Source organism: Stegostoma tigrinum, chromosome 4, assembly GCF_030684315.1.
Source record: "Stegostoma tigrinum isolate sSteTig4 chromosome 4, sSteTig4.hap1, whole genome shotgun sequence".
NCBI lineage: Eukaryota > Metazoa > Chordata > Chondrichthyes > Orectolobiformes > Stegostomatidae > Stegostoma > Stegostoma tigrinum.
This window is the reverse complement of record NC_081357.1, coordinates 535230-550577: the sequence shown is the minus strand read 5'-3', so window position 1 is coordinate 550577 and position 15348 is coordinate 535230. Positions and strand designations below refer to the sequence as shown.

At 56.3% G+C, this 15348-nt stretch overlaps 1 protein-coding gene across 1 annotated transcript in view; it reads right to left on the bottom strand.

The window, feature by feature from the left end:
* Positions 1-15348, bottom strand: part of LOC125452319 (MAM domain-containing glycosylphosphatidylinositol anchor protein 1-like) — a 134303-nt gene that overhangs the window by 44360 nt on the left and 74595 nt on the right. The window contains exons 2-3 of the mRNA XM_059645134.1: positions 6623-6762; positions 1623-1797 (exon numbers count right to left, since the gene is read on the bottom strand). Coding sequence (XP_059501117.1) covers positions 1623-1797; positions 6623-6762 — 315 coding nt within the window. The remainder of the gene's footprint in view (positions 1-1622; positions 1798-6622; positions 6763-15348) is intronic.

The window sequence follows — 15348 nt, the reverse complement described above, 5'->3', positions numbered from 1 at the left end:
TGTGGCCCACAGACTGGTTCCTCAATGAGCTTGGTCTGACCCTACCGTGACCTCTCAACCTGACCCCACTGTGACCTCCTGGTCTGACCCTACCGTGAACGCCCAACCTGACCCCGCCATGACCTCTCAACCTGACCCCGCCGTGACCTCTCAGCGTCAGCCAAAGGTGACCTCCCAGATTGACCCTGCCATGACCTCCAAGCCTGACCTTGCCTTGACCTCCCGGTCTGACCCCGCCGTGACCTCCCGGTCTGACCACAGTGATGTCCGAGCCTGACCCCGGTGTGACCTCCCAGACGGACCCCGCCGTGATGTCCGAGCCTGACTCTGCTGTGACCTCTCAGACTGACCCCGGCGTGACGTCCGAGCCTGACCCTGCTGTGACCTCTCAGACTGACCCCAACGTGACGTCCGAGCCTGACCCTGTTGTGACCTCCCAGACTGACCCCGCCGTGACGTCCGAGCCTGACCCTGCTGTGACCTCTCAGACTGACCCCGGCGTGATGTCCGAGCCTGACTCTGCTGTGACCTCTCAGACTGACCCCGGCGTGATGTCCGAGCCTGACCCTGTTGTGACCTCCCAGACTGACCCCGCCGTGACGTCCGAGCCTGACCCTGCTGTGACCTCTCAGACTGACCCCGGCGTGATGTCCGAGCCTGACTCTGCTGTGACCTCTCAGACTGACCCCGGCATGACGTCCGAGCCTGACCCTGCCGTGACCTCCCAGACTGACCCCGGCGTGACGTCCGAGCCTGACCCTGCCGTGACCTCCCAGACTGACCCCGGCGTGACGTCCGAGCCTGACCCTGCCGTGACCTCCCAGACTGACCCCGGCGTGACGTCCGAGCCTGACCCTGCCGTGACCTCCCAGACTGACCCCGACGTGACGTCCGAGCCTGACCCCGAAGTGACGTCCGAGCCTGACCCTGTTGTGACCTCCCAGACTGACCCCGCCGTGACGTCGAGCCTGACCCTGGCGTGACGTCCGAGCCTGACCCTGCTGTGACCTCTCAGACTGACCCCGACGTGACGTCCGAGCCTGACTCCTCTGTGACCTCTCACTGACCCTGGCGTGACGTCTGAGCCTGTCCCTGCCGTGACCTCCCAGACTGACCCCGACGTGACGTCCGAGCCTGACCCCGACGTGACGTCCGAGCCTGACCCTGGTGTGACCTCCCAGACTGACCCCGACGTGATGTCCGAGCCTGACCCCGACGTGACGTCCGAGCCTGACCCTGCCGTGACCTCCCAGACTGACCCCGACGTGACGTCCGAGCCTGACCCCGACGTGACGTCCGAGCCTGACCCTGGTGTGACCTCCCAGACTGACCCCGACGTGACGTCCGAGCCTGACCCCGACGTGACGTCCGAGCCTGACCCTGCCGTGACCTCCCAGACTGACCCCGACGTGACGTCCGAGCCTGACCCCGACGTGACGTCCGAGCCTGACCCTGGTGTGACCTCCCAGACTGACCCCGACGTGACGTCCGAGCCGGTAGCCAGGGCGTGTAGAGGATGCAGTGAGGAGGAATGGTGTGCGGAAGGTTCTGGAAGGTGGTGTATGGCTCTAACAGAGACAGGGTAGTGTTGGAACTGTGGAGGAGAGAAGCAGGTGACTCACATTGTACATCTACTCGAATGGACTTGATGGCAGGCCCTCCAATCCCATTCTCCGCTTTACAGTAGTACCGGCCTCCCTGGATCCTCCGGATCTGCCGGATCTCCAACGTCTGGTTAAACACCGTCGTCTCCTGAAAGCGGTCGGACGCACTGCCGGCGGTTTTCGTCCATTTCACCTGAACATCACCAAAACCAGACGGGTTACACCACACAGCGAGGGCCTGGCCGTCCCCCCCCCCACCCTCAACCCGCGGTCACTCCCCGCACCGTCCCCCCCCACCCTCACCCCGCGGTCACTCACCGCACCACACCTCCCCCGACCCTCAACCCGCGGTCACTCACCGCACCACACCCCCCCCGACCCTCAACCCGCGGTCACTCACCGCACCACACCCCCCCGACCCTCAACCCGCGGTCACTCCCCGCACCACACCCCCCCCCGACCCTCAACCCGCGGTCACTCACCGCACCACACCCCCCCCGACCCTCAACCCGCGGTCACTCACCGCACCACACCCCCCCCGACCCTCAACCCGCGGTCACTCACCGCACCACACCCCCCCGACCCTCAACCCGCGGTCACTCCCCGCACCGTCCCCCCGAACCCTCACCCCGCGGTCACTCACCGCACCACAGCCCACGACCCTCAACCCGCGGTCACTCCCCGCACCGTCCCCCCCCACCCTCACCCCGCGGTCACTCACCGCACCACAGCCCACGACCCTCACCCCGCGGTCACTCCCCGCACCGTCGCCCCCCACCCTCACCCCGCGATCACTCCCCGCACCGTCACTTCCCACCCTCACCCCGCGGTCACTCCCCGCACCGTCACCCCCGACCCTCACCCCGCGGTCACTCACCGCACCACACCCCACGACCCTCAACCTGCGGCCACTCACCACACCACACCCCCCCACCACCCTCACCCCGCGGTCATTCACCGCACCGTCCTCCCCCGACCCTCACCCAGCGGTCACTCACCACACCACACACCCCCCACCGTCCCCCCCCCACCCTCACCACGCGGTCACTCCCTGCACCGTCCCCCCCGACCCTCACCCCGCGGTCACTCACCGCACCACACCCCCTGACCCTCACCCCGCGGCCACTCACCGCACCGTCCTCCCACGACCCTCACCCCGCAGTCACTCCCCACACCGTCCCCCCGCCACCCTCACCCCGCGGTCACTCCCCGCACCGTCCTCCCACGACCCTCACCCCGCGGTCACTCCCCGTACTGTCCCCCCGCCACCCTCACCCCGCGGTCACTCCCCGCACCGTCCTCCCACGACACTCACCCCGCGGTCACACCCCGCACCGTCCACCCACCACCCTCACCCCGCGGTCACTCAGCGCACCACACCCCCCCACCCCCCGACCCTCACCCCACGGTCACTCACCGCACCGTCCCCCCCCACCCTCACCCCGCGGTCACTCACCGTACCATCCCCCCCACACTCACCCCGCGGTCACTCACCGCACCGTCCCCCCCGACCCTCACCCCGCGATCACTCAGCACACCACACCCCCCCACCCCCCGACCATCACTCCGCGGTCACTCACCGTACAGTCCCCCCCCACACTCACCCCGCGGTCACTCCCCGCACCGTCCTCCCAGGACCCTCACCCCGCAGTCACTCACCGCACCGTCCTCCCACGATCCTCACTCCGCGGTCACTCCCCGCACTGTCCACCCCCCACCCTCACCCCGCGGTCACTCCCCGCACCGTCCCCCGCCGACCCTCACCCCGCGGTCACTCCCCGCACCATCCTCGCACGACCCTCACACCGCGATCACTCACCGTGCCGTCCCCCCTCACCCTCATCACGCGGTCACTCTGCGCACCGCCCCACCGAAACTCATCAGGCCCTTGCTCCCTGCATCGGCCCACATTGTGTCACCAAGCCCCGACTCCCCGCACCCTCCAAAATCCCACACACCCTCATCCCGCTCTCACTCCTCGCACCCTCCAATATCCCACACACCCTCATCCCGCTCTCACTCCTCGCACCCTCCAATATTCCACACACCCTCATCCCGCTCTCACTCCTCGCACCCTCCAATATCCCACACACCCTCATCCCGCCCCCACTCCCCCCACCCTCCAATATCCCACACACCCTCATCCCGCCCCCACTCCCCGCACCCTCCAATATCCCACATACCCTCATCCCGCTCTCACTCCCCGCAATATCCCACACACCCTCATCCCGCTCTCACTCCTCGCACCCTCCAATATCCCACACACCCTCATCCCGCTCTCACTCCCCGCACCCTCCAATATCCCACACACCCTCATCCCGCTCTCACTCCCCGCAATATCCCACACACCCTCATCCCGCTCTCACTCCTCGCACCCTCCAATATCCCACACACCCTCATCCCGCCCCCACTCCCCGCACCCTCCAATATCCCACACACCCTCATCCCGCTCTCACTCCACACACCCTCCAATATCCCACACACCCTCATCCCACACTCACTCCCCGCAATATCCCACACACCCTCATCCCGCTCTCACTCCTCGCACCCTCCAATATCCCACACACCCTCATCCTGCCCTCACTCCCCGCACCCTCCAATATGCCACACACCCTCATCCCACTCTCAGTCCCTGCACCCTCCAATATCCCACACACCCTCATCCCGCCATCACTCCCCGCACCATCCAATATCCCACATACTCGCATCCTGCTCTCACTCCTCGCACCCTCCAATATCCCACACACCCTCATCCCGCACCCTCCAATACCCCACACACCCTCATCCCGCTCTCACTCCCTGCACGCTCCAATATCACACACACCCTCATCCTGCTCTCACTCCTCGCACCCTCCAATATCCCACACACCCTCATCCCGCTCTCACACCCCGCATCCTCCAATATCCCACACAGTCTCATCCCGCTCTCACTCCCCGCACCCTCCAATATCCTACACACCCTCATCCCGCCCTCACTCCTCGCACCCTCCAATATCCCACACACCCTCATCCCGCTCTCACTCCCCGCACCCTCCAATATCCCACACACCCTCATCTCACTCTCACTCCCCGCACCCTCCAATATCCCACACACCCTCATCCCGCCCTCACTCCCCGCACCCTCCAATATCCCACACTCCCTCATCCAGCTCTCACTCCCCGCACCCTCCAATATCCCACACACCCTCATCCCGCTCTCACTCCCCGCACCATCCAATATCCCACACACCCTCATCCCGCTCTCACTCCCCGCACCCTCCAATATCCCACACACCCTCATCCCGCTCTCACTCCCCGCACCCTCCAATATCCCACACACCCTCATCCCGCCCTCACGCCCCGCAATATCTCCCACACCCTCATCCCGCTCTCACTCCCCGCACCCTCCAATATCCCACAAACCCTCATCCCGATCTCACTCCCTGCACCCTCCAATATCCCACACACCCTCACCCTGCTCTCACTCCCCGCAATATCTCCCACACCCTCATCCCGCTCTCACTCCACGCACCCTCCAATATCCTATACACCCTCATCCCACTCTCACTCCACGCACCCTCCAATATCCTACACACCCTCATCCCGCCCTCACTCCTCGCACCCTCCAATATCCCACACACCCTCACCCTGCCCTCACTCCCCGCACCCTCCAATATCCCGCAGTCCCTCATCCCGCTCTCACTCCCCGCACCCTCCAATATCCCACACTCCCTCATCCCGCCCTCACTCCCCCCACCCTCCCATATCCCACACACCCTCATCCCGCCCTCACGCCCCGCACCCTCCAATATCCCACACACCCTCATCCCGCTCTCACTCCCCGCACCCTCCAATATCCCACACACCCTCATACCGCCCTCACTCCCCGCACCCTCCAATATCCCACACAGTCTCATCCCGCTCTCACTTCCCGCACCCTCCAATATCCTACACACCCTCATCCCGCCCTCACTCCTCCCTCCCTCCAATATCCCACACACCCTCATCCCGCTCTCACTCCCCGCACCCTCCAATATCCCACACACCCTCATCTCACTCTCACTCCCCGCACCCTCCAATATCCCACACTCCCTCATCCAGCTCTCACTCCCCGCACCCTCCAATATCCCACACATCCTCATCCCGCTCTCACTCCCCGCACACTCCAATATCCCACAAACCCTCATACCGCTCTCCCTCTCACACCGCACTCCCTTTAATATCCCAACCAGGGTAATCCCCCTCACTCCCCTCTCCCTTTAATATCCCAACCAGTTTAATCCCACTCTCCCCCTCTCTTCCCACACTCTCCCTCTGCCTGACTGTCTCTCTTTCGCATACACTCCCTCTCAATCTCACTCTGTCCCCCTCTCTCTCATATGCACTCCCTCTCTCTCTCTCTCCTGGACTCTCTCTCACATGCACTGCCTCTCATTCTCTCTCTCGCATACACTCCGTCTCAATCTCTCTCTTTCTCTCTCTCTCCGTCTCTATCATACGCACTCCCTCACAATCTAACTCACTCTCTCTATCTGTCTCTCTCTCACAGACACTCCTTCACAGTCTCTCTCTCTTTCTCTCTGTCTGTCTCTCTCACATACATCCCTCTCATTCTCTTTCTCTGTTTCTCCTTTTCTATATCATCCTGCCCCATGTTCCTCCAACCCCTCCTTCCATTCCCTAACACCTTCATACTCTCCAGCTACGTATTTGCATGTGCTCATTCACACTCCTCCTTCACACTCCTCTCACTCCCACTTCCACTCACGTCCCTCACAACTTCTTCTATTCGCGTTCCCTCTCACCCTCCCTTGCTCCACCGTCTCCTCACTCTCACTGCCCCTCCCTCATCCTTACTCTCCCCGTCCATCTCTTTCCCCTCTCTGCTCCTTGCTCACTCTCTTCATTCTTCCCCTCATGTCCTCTCCCCTCCATCATTCCTTCCCTCAGTCAAACACCCTCTCCACCTCAGCACCACCCCGCTGCCCCCGACTCGTGCACCCCCGCACCCCCCCCCCCCCCCCACCGCGGTAGGGTACCTGGGGTCTTGGATGGCCGGTTACTAGGCAAACCAGCAGCAGGGTGCTCCCCTCTCGAATGGTATAGACACGTTCACTGATGTTATCGTCTTTGACCACACAGGCCTGGCCAGCATGGATAATGCGAGCATTGGCTGGAGCTAAAACACACACACAAACAGGCCGAGTGAGAGAGATGGGACGGTGGGGGTGCGCGGGTGGGAGACACAGGGACAGTGGTCAGAGAAAGAAAAGGGGAGGGAGACAGACAGAAACGGAGGGAGGGAGGGACCGACAGAGGAGCCAACACAAACTATCACTGAGGAACTGAAGATCATCACTGAAAAATGAAGGCCAGCGGCTCAAAAACCCGTCAAGGGACTGTAATCCATCAGAGGTACTGGGATACCCCCATCCCTGAGTGATCCAGGGGACTCTAATCCATCAGAGATACTGGGATACCCCCATCCCTGAGTGATCCAGGGGACTCTAATCCATCACAGGTACTGGGATACCCCCATCCCTGAGTGATCCAGGGGACTCTAATCCATCAGAGGTACTGGGATACCCCCATCCCTGAGTGATCCAGGGCTTGTAATCCATCAGAGGTACTGGGATGCCCCCATCCCTGAGTGATCCAGGGGACTCTAATCCATCAGAGGTACTGGGATACACCCATCCCTGAGTGATCCAGGGGACTCTAATCCATCACAGGTACTGGGATACCCCCATCCCTGAGTGATCCAGGGCTTGTAATCCATCAGAGGTACTGGGATACCCCCATCCCTGAGTGATCCAGGGCTTGTAATCCATCAGAGGTACTGGGATACTCCCATCCCTGAGTGATCCAGGGGACTCTAATCCATCAGAGGTACTGGGATACCCCCATCCCTGAGTGATCCAGGGCACTGTAATCCAGCAGACGTACTGGGATACCCCCATCCCTGAGTGATCCGGGGACTGTAATACATCAGAGGTACTGGGATACCCCCATCCCTGAGTGATCCAGGGGACTGTAATACATCAGAGGTACTGGGATACTGGATGTGAGTTTGCTCGCTGCGCTGGAAGGTTAGTTTTCAGACGTTTCGTCACCATTCTAGGTAACATCATCAGTGAGCCTCCAACGAAGCGCTGGTGTTATGTCCCGCTTTCTATTTATCTGTTCAGGTTTCCTTGGGTTGGTGATGTCATTTCCTGTTCTTTTTCTCAGAGGATGGTAGATGGGCTCCAAATCAATGTGTTTGTTGATGGAATTCCGGTTGGAATGCCATGCTTCTAGGAATTCTCGTGCATGTCTCTGTTTGGCTTGTCCTAGGATGGATGTGTTGTCCCAATCAAAGTGGTGTCCTTCCTCATCTGTATTTAAGGATACGAGTGATAGTGGGTCATATCGTTTTGTGGCTAGTTGATGTTCATGTATCCTGGTGGCTAGCTTTCTGCCAGTTTGTCCAATGTAGTGTTTGTCACAGTTCTTGCAAGGTATTTTGTAGTTGACGTTCGTTTTATTTGTTGTCTGTGTAGGGTCTTTTAAGTTCATTAGCTGCTGTTTTAGTGTGTTGGTGGGTTTGTGGGATACCCTGATGCCAAGAGGTCCGAGTAGTCTGGCAGTCATTTCGGAAATGTCTTTGATGTAGGGGAGAGCGGTTATGGTTTCTCATCAGCAAGGACAACATCATCAAGCTAGTGGACCTATGCCTTACCACCCACTTCACTTTCATTAACAAAACCTACAAACAAACCAACGGTACACCCATGGGATCTCCGATATCAGGGTTCTTAGCAGAGGCAGTAATGCAGAGACTCGAACAAACAGCTCTGCCAATCATCCAACCCAAACTTTGGGTCCGCTATGTGGATGACACCTTTGTCATCACTAAACAAAACAAATTAGAGGAAACCTTCAAGACCATCAATAATACCCTTTACTGGCATAACATTCACAAAAGAGGAGGAAAACAACAGCAAACTGCCATTCCTAGATGTCACAGTAGAGCGAACAGTCAATGGAGAACTTCAAACCAGCGTCTACAGGAAAACAACACATACGGACCAAATACTGAACTACAGGAGCAACCATCCCAACACCCACAAACGAAGCTGCATTAGAACATTATTCCAACGAGCCACCACACACTGCAGCACAGAGGAACTACGCAGAGCAGAGGAAAATCACCTATACAGCGTATTCAAAAAGAACGGGTACCCAATGAACACATTCCGCCAATTTCTCAGCAACAAACCCAAACAAACAGACAAAACGGGCTCAGAAACCATAACCACTCTCCCCTACATCAAAGACATTTCCGAAATGACTGCCAGACTACTCGGACCTCTTGGCATCAGGGTAGCCCACAAACCCACCAACACACTAAAACAGCAGCTAATGAACTTAAAAGACCTTCTACAGACAACATGCAAAACGAACGTCATCTACAACATACCTTGCAAGAACTGTGACAAACACTACATTGGACAAACTGGCAGAAAGCTAGCCACCAGGATACATGACATCAACTAGCCACAAAACGATATGACCCACTATCACTAGTATCCTTACATACAGATAAGGAAGGACACCACTTTGATTGGGACAACACATCCATCCTAGGACAAGCCAAACAGAGACACGCACGAGAATTCCTAGAAGCATGGCATTCCAACCGGAATTCCATCAACAAACACATTGACTTGGAGCCCATCTACCATCCCTGAGAAAAAGAACAGGAAATGACATCACCAACACAGGAAATGACATCACCAACCCAAGGAAACCTGAACAGATAAATAGAAAGCGGGACGTAACACCAGCGCTTCGTCGGAGGCTCACAGATGATGTTACCTAGAATGGTGACGAAACGTCTGAAAACTAACCTTCCAGCTCAGCGAGCAAACTCACATCCAGAACCTCAACCTGAGTTACAAATCTTCTCAAAACTCACTAGTACTGGAATACTCCCATCCCTGAGTGATCCAGGGGACTGTAATCCATGAGAGGTACTGGGAATACCCCCATCCCTGAGTGATTCAGGGCACTGTAATCCATCAGAGGTACTGGGATACCCCCATCCCTGAGTGATCCAGGGCACTGTAATCCATCAGAGGTACTGGGATACCCCCATCCCTGAGTGATCCAGGGCACTGTAATCCAGCAGAGGTACTGGGATACCCCCATCTCTGAGTGATCCAGGGCACTCTAATCCATCAGAGGTACTGGGATACCCCCATTCCTGAGTGATCCGGGGACTGTAATCCAGCAGAGGTACTGGGATACCCCCATCCCTGAGTGATCCAGGGGACTGTAATACATCAGAGATACTGGGATACCCCCATCTCTGAGTGATCCAGGGGACTGTAATACATCAGAGATACTGGGATACCCCCATCCCTGAGTGATCCAGGGGACTCTAATCCATCAGAGGTACTGGGATACCCCCATCCCTGAGTGATCCAGGGGACTGTAATACATCAGAGATACTGGGATACCCCCATCCCTGAGTGATCCAGGGGACTGTAATACATCAGAGATACTGGGATACCCCCATCCCTGAGTGATCCAGGGGACTCTAATACATCAGAGGTACTGGGATACCCCCATCCCTGAGTGATCCAGGGCACTGTAATCCATCAGAGGTACTGCGATACCCCCATCCCTGAGTGATCCAGGGGACTCTAATCCATCAGAGGTACTGGGATACCCCCATCCCTGAGTGATCCAGGGGACTGTAATACATCAGAGATACTGGGATACCCCCATCCCTGAGTGATCCAGGGGACTCTAATCCATCAGAGGTACTGGGATACCCCCATCCCTGAGTGATCCAGGGCACTGTAATCCATCAGAGGTACTGGGATACCCCCATCCCTGAGTGATCCAGGGAACTGTAATCCAGCAGAGGTACTGGGATACCCCCATCCCTGAGTGATCCAGGGGACTCTAATCCATCAGAGGTACTGGGATACCCCCATCCCTGAGTGATCCAGGGGACTCTAATCCATCAGAGATACTGGGATACCCCCATCCCTGAGTGATCCAGGGGACTCTAATCCATCAGAGGTACTGGGATACCCCAATCCCTGAGTGATCCAGGGTGTCTGGGAGACCAAGGCAGGCTGCTGATTGGAGACTAGGTGCTGATGACTAGAGGTTTTCTGCCTGACAACAGTGATGGGATTGGCTCCTAGATCACTGAAGAGCTTAGTTCCGTTCTGATGAAGAGTGATCTAGACTGGAAACGTTAGCTGGGTCTCTCTCTCTCCGTGGATGCTGCATGATCCACTGTGATCTGCGGAAACTTTTTGTTTCCAGTTGTGAGTAATGAATGTTGAGGTTCGAGGCCAGCAAAAGTCTGGTGGAGAAAGAATTGTTTTTGCTCTGCAGTAAAAAAGTATCTCATGTCCGAAGTCAGTCAGTTTATTTTCTCTCAGCAGTTGCAGTAAGCTGTAAGTTTTAATAAATCAGTCAGAGAGCTTTCTTCCTGTGCCTGGAGAAGGATGGCCGAGAAGCAGCATTCTGATCCCGCTTCTCTACAGAACAAAGTGCATTACAGCCTGGGAACAGGCCCTTTGGCCCATCAAGCCTGTGCCAGCATGTGATACCTTTCTAAAGTAAACGCCCTTTTAACATCTCTCCAGTCCCTGTCTGTTTGTGTATCTGCCAAGTTGCCTCTTAAACATTGCTATCATATTCACCTTCACCCCCTCCTCTGGCATTTACAATCCTTTGGGTAAACAAAATAACTTCCTCTCACATCTCCTTTAACGTTTCCCTCTTTTATCTTACACCCATGTCCCTAGTAATTGACATTTTTACCCTGGGGAGAAAGAGTCTGACTCTCCAATCTGTCCGTGCCTCCCATCATATTGTCAACTTCGATCAGGGCATCCCTCAGCCTCCCATGTTCAAGTGAAAACTAACCAAATTTGCCCTGCCTCTCCTGATAGCTAATACGCTCCAAACCAGGCAATGTCCTGACAGACTGTTTCTGTGCCCTCTCCAAAGCCTCTTCCGGTCATGTAACAGACAGACTGTACACAATCTTCCAAATGTAGCCCACCAACATTTCACACAGCTGCAAACATGACTCGCTGATTTTTAAACTCTGTGCCAAAGAAGGGAAGCATATCATTTACCCTTTTGGCCACCTTATCCATTTGTGACAGGGATAATGGGAACTGCAGATGCTGGAGAAGTCCAAGGTAATAAAACGTGAGGCTGGATGAACACAGCAGGCCCAGCAGCATCTCAGGAGCACAAAAGCTGACGTTTCGGGCCTAGACCCTTCATCAGAGAGGGGGATGGGGTGAGGGTTCTAGAATAAATAGGGAGAGAGGGGGAGGCGGACCAAAGATGGAGAGTAAAGAAGATAGGTGGAGAGGAGAGTATAGGTGGGGAGGTAGGGAGGGGATAGGTCAGTCCAGGGAAGACGGACAGGTCAAGGAGGTGGGATGAGGTTAGTAGGTAGGAGATGGAGGTGCGGCTTGAGGTGGGAGGAAGGGATGGGTGAGAGGAAGAACAGGTTAGGGAAGCAGAGACAGGCTGGGCTGGTTTTGGGATGCGGTGGGGGGAGGGGACGAGCTGAGCTGGTTTTGGGATGCAGTGGAGGGAAGGGGAGATTTTGAAGCTGGTGAAGTCCACATTGATACCATTGGGCTGCAGGGTTCCCAAGCGGAATATGAGTTGCTGTTCCTGCAACCTTCGGGTGGCATCATTGTGGCACTGCAGGAGGCCCATGATGGACATGTCATCTAAGGAATGGGAGGGGGAGTGGAAATGGTTTGCGACTGGGAGGTGCAGTTGTTTACTGCGAACCGAGCGGAGGTGTTCTGCAAAGCAGAAAGCCCACCAGTGACGTTGCTCTGCCCACCAGCTTCACAGCCAGCATCTCGAGACAAGACAATAACACTGAACCCTGCCGAGTCTTCACCTTCCCCCCAGATCTCCCCCTGACTAAGGACGAACGGTCAGTCCTAAGCAAGGGGCTCACCTTTGTCCCCCTCCACCCACACATCAACGAATACCAGTCACGGTTGGACATCGAGCAGTTTTTCCGCCGCCTTCGCCTCCATGCCTACTTCTCTAACCGGGAGCCTAACCCTCCCTCCACTGACCCCTTCACCCGCATCCAACACAAGTCCTCATCCTGGACACCACCCCCAGGCCTCCTACCTTCCCTCGACCTCTTCATCTCCAACTGCCGTCGAGACATTAACCGCCTCAACCTCTCCACCCCTCTCACCCACTCCAACCTCTCCCCCGCAGAACGGGCAGCCCTCTGCTCCCTCCGCTCCAACCCCAACCTCACCATCAAACCCACAGACAAGGGTGGCGCAGTGGTAGTATGGCGCACTGACCTCTACATCGCCAAGGCCAAATGCCTGACCACTCCCCCTCCACCGACAGCCTCATCCGCCTAGCTGAACTTGTCCTCACCCTCAACTTCTCTTTCGATTCCTCCCACTTTGTACAGACAAATGGGCCCCAGCTATGCCTGCCTCTTTGTAGGTTACGTGGAACAGTCCCTCTTCCGCACCTACACAGGCCCCAAACCCCACCTCTTCCTCCGGTACATTGATGATTGTATCGGCGCCGCCTCTTGCTCCCCAGAGGAGCTCGAACAGTTCATCCACTTCACCAACACCTTCCACCCCAACCTCAAGTTCACCTGGGCCATCTCCAACACATCCCTCACCTTCCTGGACCTCTCAGTCTCCATCTCAGGGAACAAGCTAGAAACTGATGTCCATTTCAAGCCCACCGACTCCCACAGCTACCTAGAATACACCTCCTCCCACCCACCCTCCTGCAAAAATTCCATCCCCTATTCCCAATTCCTTCACCTCTGCCGCATCTGCTGCCAGGATGAGGCATTCCACTCCCAAACATCCCAGATGTCCTCTTTTTTCCTCTCATCCCCTATTCACAAAAACAACCAAAACAGAATCCCCCTCGTTCTCACACACCACCCCAACAACCTCTGGATACAACGCATCATCCTCCAACACTTCCGCCATCTACAATCCGACCCCACCCAAGACATTTTTCCATACCCATCCTTGTCTGCTTTCCGGAGAGACCACTCTCTCCATGACTCCCGTCTGCTCCACACTGCCCGCCAACCCCACCACACCCGGCACCTTCCCCTGCAACCGCAGGAAGTGCTACACTTGCCCCCACACCTCCTCCCTCACCCCCAGCCCAGGCTCCAAGATGACTTTCCACATCAAACAGATGTTCACCTGCACATCCGCCAATGTGGTATACTGTATCCACTGTACCAGTGTGGCTTCCTCTACATTGGGGAAACCAAGCGGAGGCTTGGGGACCGCTTTGCAGACACCTCCGCTCGGTTCGCAACAAACAACTGCACCTCCCAGTCGCGAACCATTTCCACTCCCTCCCATTCTCTTGATGACATGTCCATCCTGGGCCTTCTGCAGTGCCACAATGATGCCACCCGAAGGTTGCAGGAACAGCAACTCATATTCCGCTTGGGAATCCTGCAGCCCAAAGCTTCAAAATCTCCTCTCCCCTGACCACATGCCAAAACCAGCCCAGCTAATTCCCTCCTCCCTAACCATTCCTCCCACCTCAAGCCCCACCCCCATTTCCTACCCACAAACCTCATCCTGCCCCCTTGACTTGTCTGTCCTCCCCTACCTCCCCACCTACCCTCACCTTTACTGGCTCCATCCCCGCCTGTTTGACCTGTCTGTCTCCTCTCCACCTATCTTCTCCTCTAACCATCTTTGATCCACCTCCCCCTGTCTCCCTATTTATTTCAGAAATCCCTTCCCCTCCCCCATTTCTGAAGAGGGGTCCCGATGCGAAACGCCAGATTTCCTGCTCCTCTGGTGCTGCCTGGCCTGCTGTGTTCATCCAGGTCCACACCTTGTTATTCATTTGTGATGCCACTTTCAGGGAACTGTGGGCCTGTCCATCTCGACCCCTCTGTATGCTGGTGTTACTGAAGGTTCTTCCATTTATTCTATACTTCCCTCCTGCATTAGACCTTCCAAAATGGATCAGCTCACCTCTGTCCAGATTAAATCTCATCTGCCATTTCTCTGCCCAAGACTGCAGCCAATTTACAGGGATAATGGTAACTGCAGATCCTGGAGAATCCAAGATAACAAAGTGTGGGGCTGCATCTCAGGAGCACAAAAGCTGACGTTTCGGGTCTAGACCCTTCATCAGAGAGCTCTGCTGTGTTCATCCAGCCCCACACTTTGTTATCCAGCCAATTTACATCCTGCTATATACTCTGGCAATCCTCCTCACTATCCATAATGCTCCCATCCTTGGTGTCATCTGCAAACTTATTAATCAGACAATCTACATTCTCCTCCAAATCATTTATACACATTCCAAGCAACAGGGGTCCCAGCACTGATCCGTGCGGAACGTCACTGCTCACAGATCTGCAGTTAGAAATACGTGCTTCCGCTGCTACTCTCTGGCTTCTATGACAGGTCTTTATCCATCTTACCGCCTCACCACATATCCCATATGCCTTCACCTTTTGTATCAGCCTGTCATGAGGGATCATGTTAGAGGCCTTGCTGAAGTCCATACAGACATCTATCACGCTACCCTCAGCAATCACCTCTGTCACGTCCTCAAAAAACTCAATTGCATTTGTGAGACCTGACCTCCCCTGCACAAAGTCAAGCTTCCTGTCACTAATAGTCCATAGTCTATAAGAGAAATGTTCCTCACATCTCATACAAACCTTCTGTCCCTTACC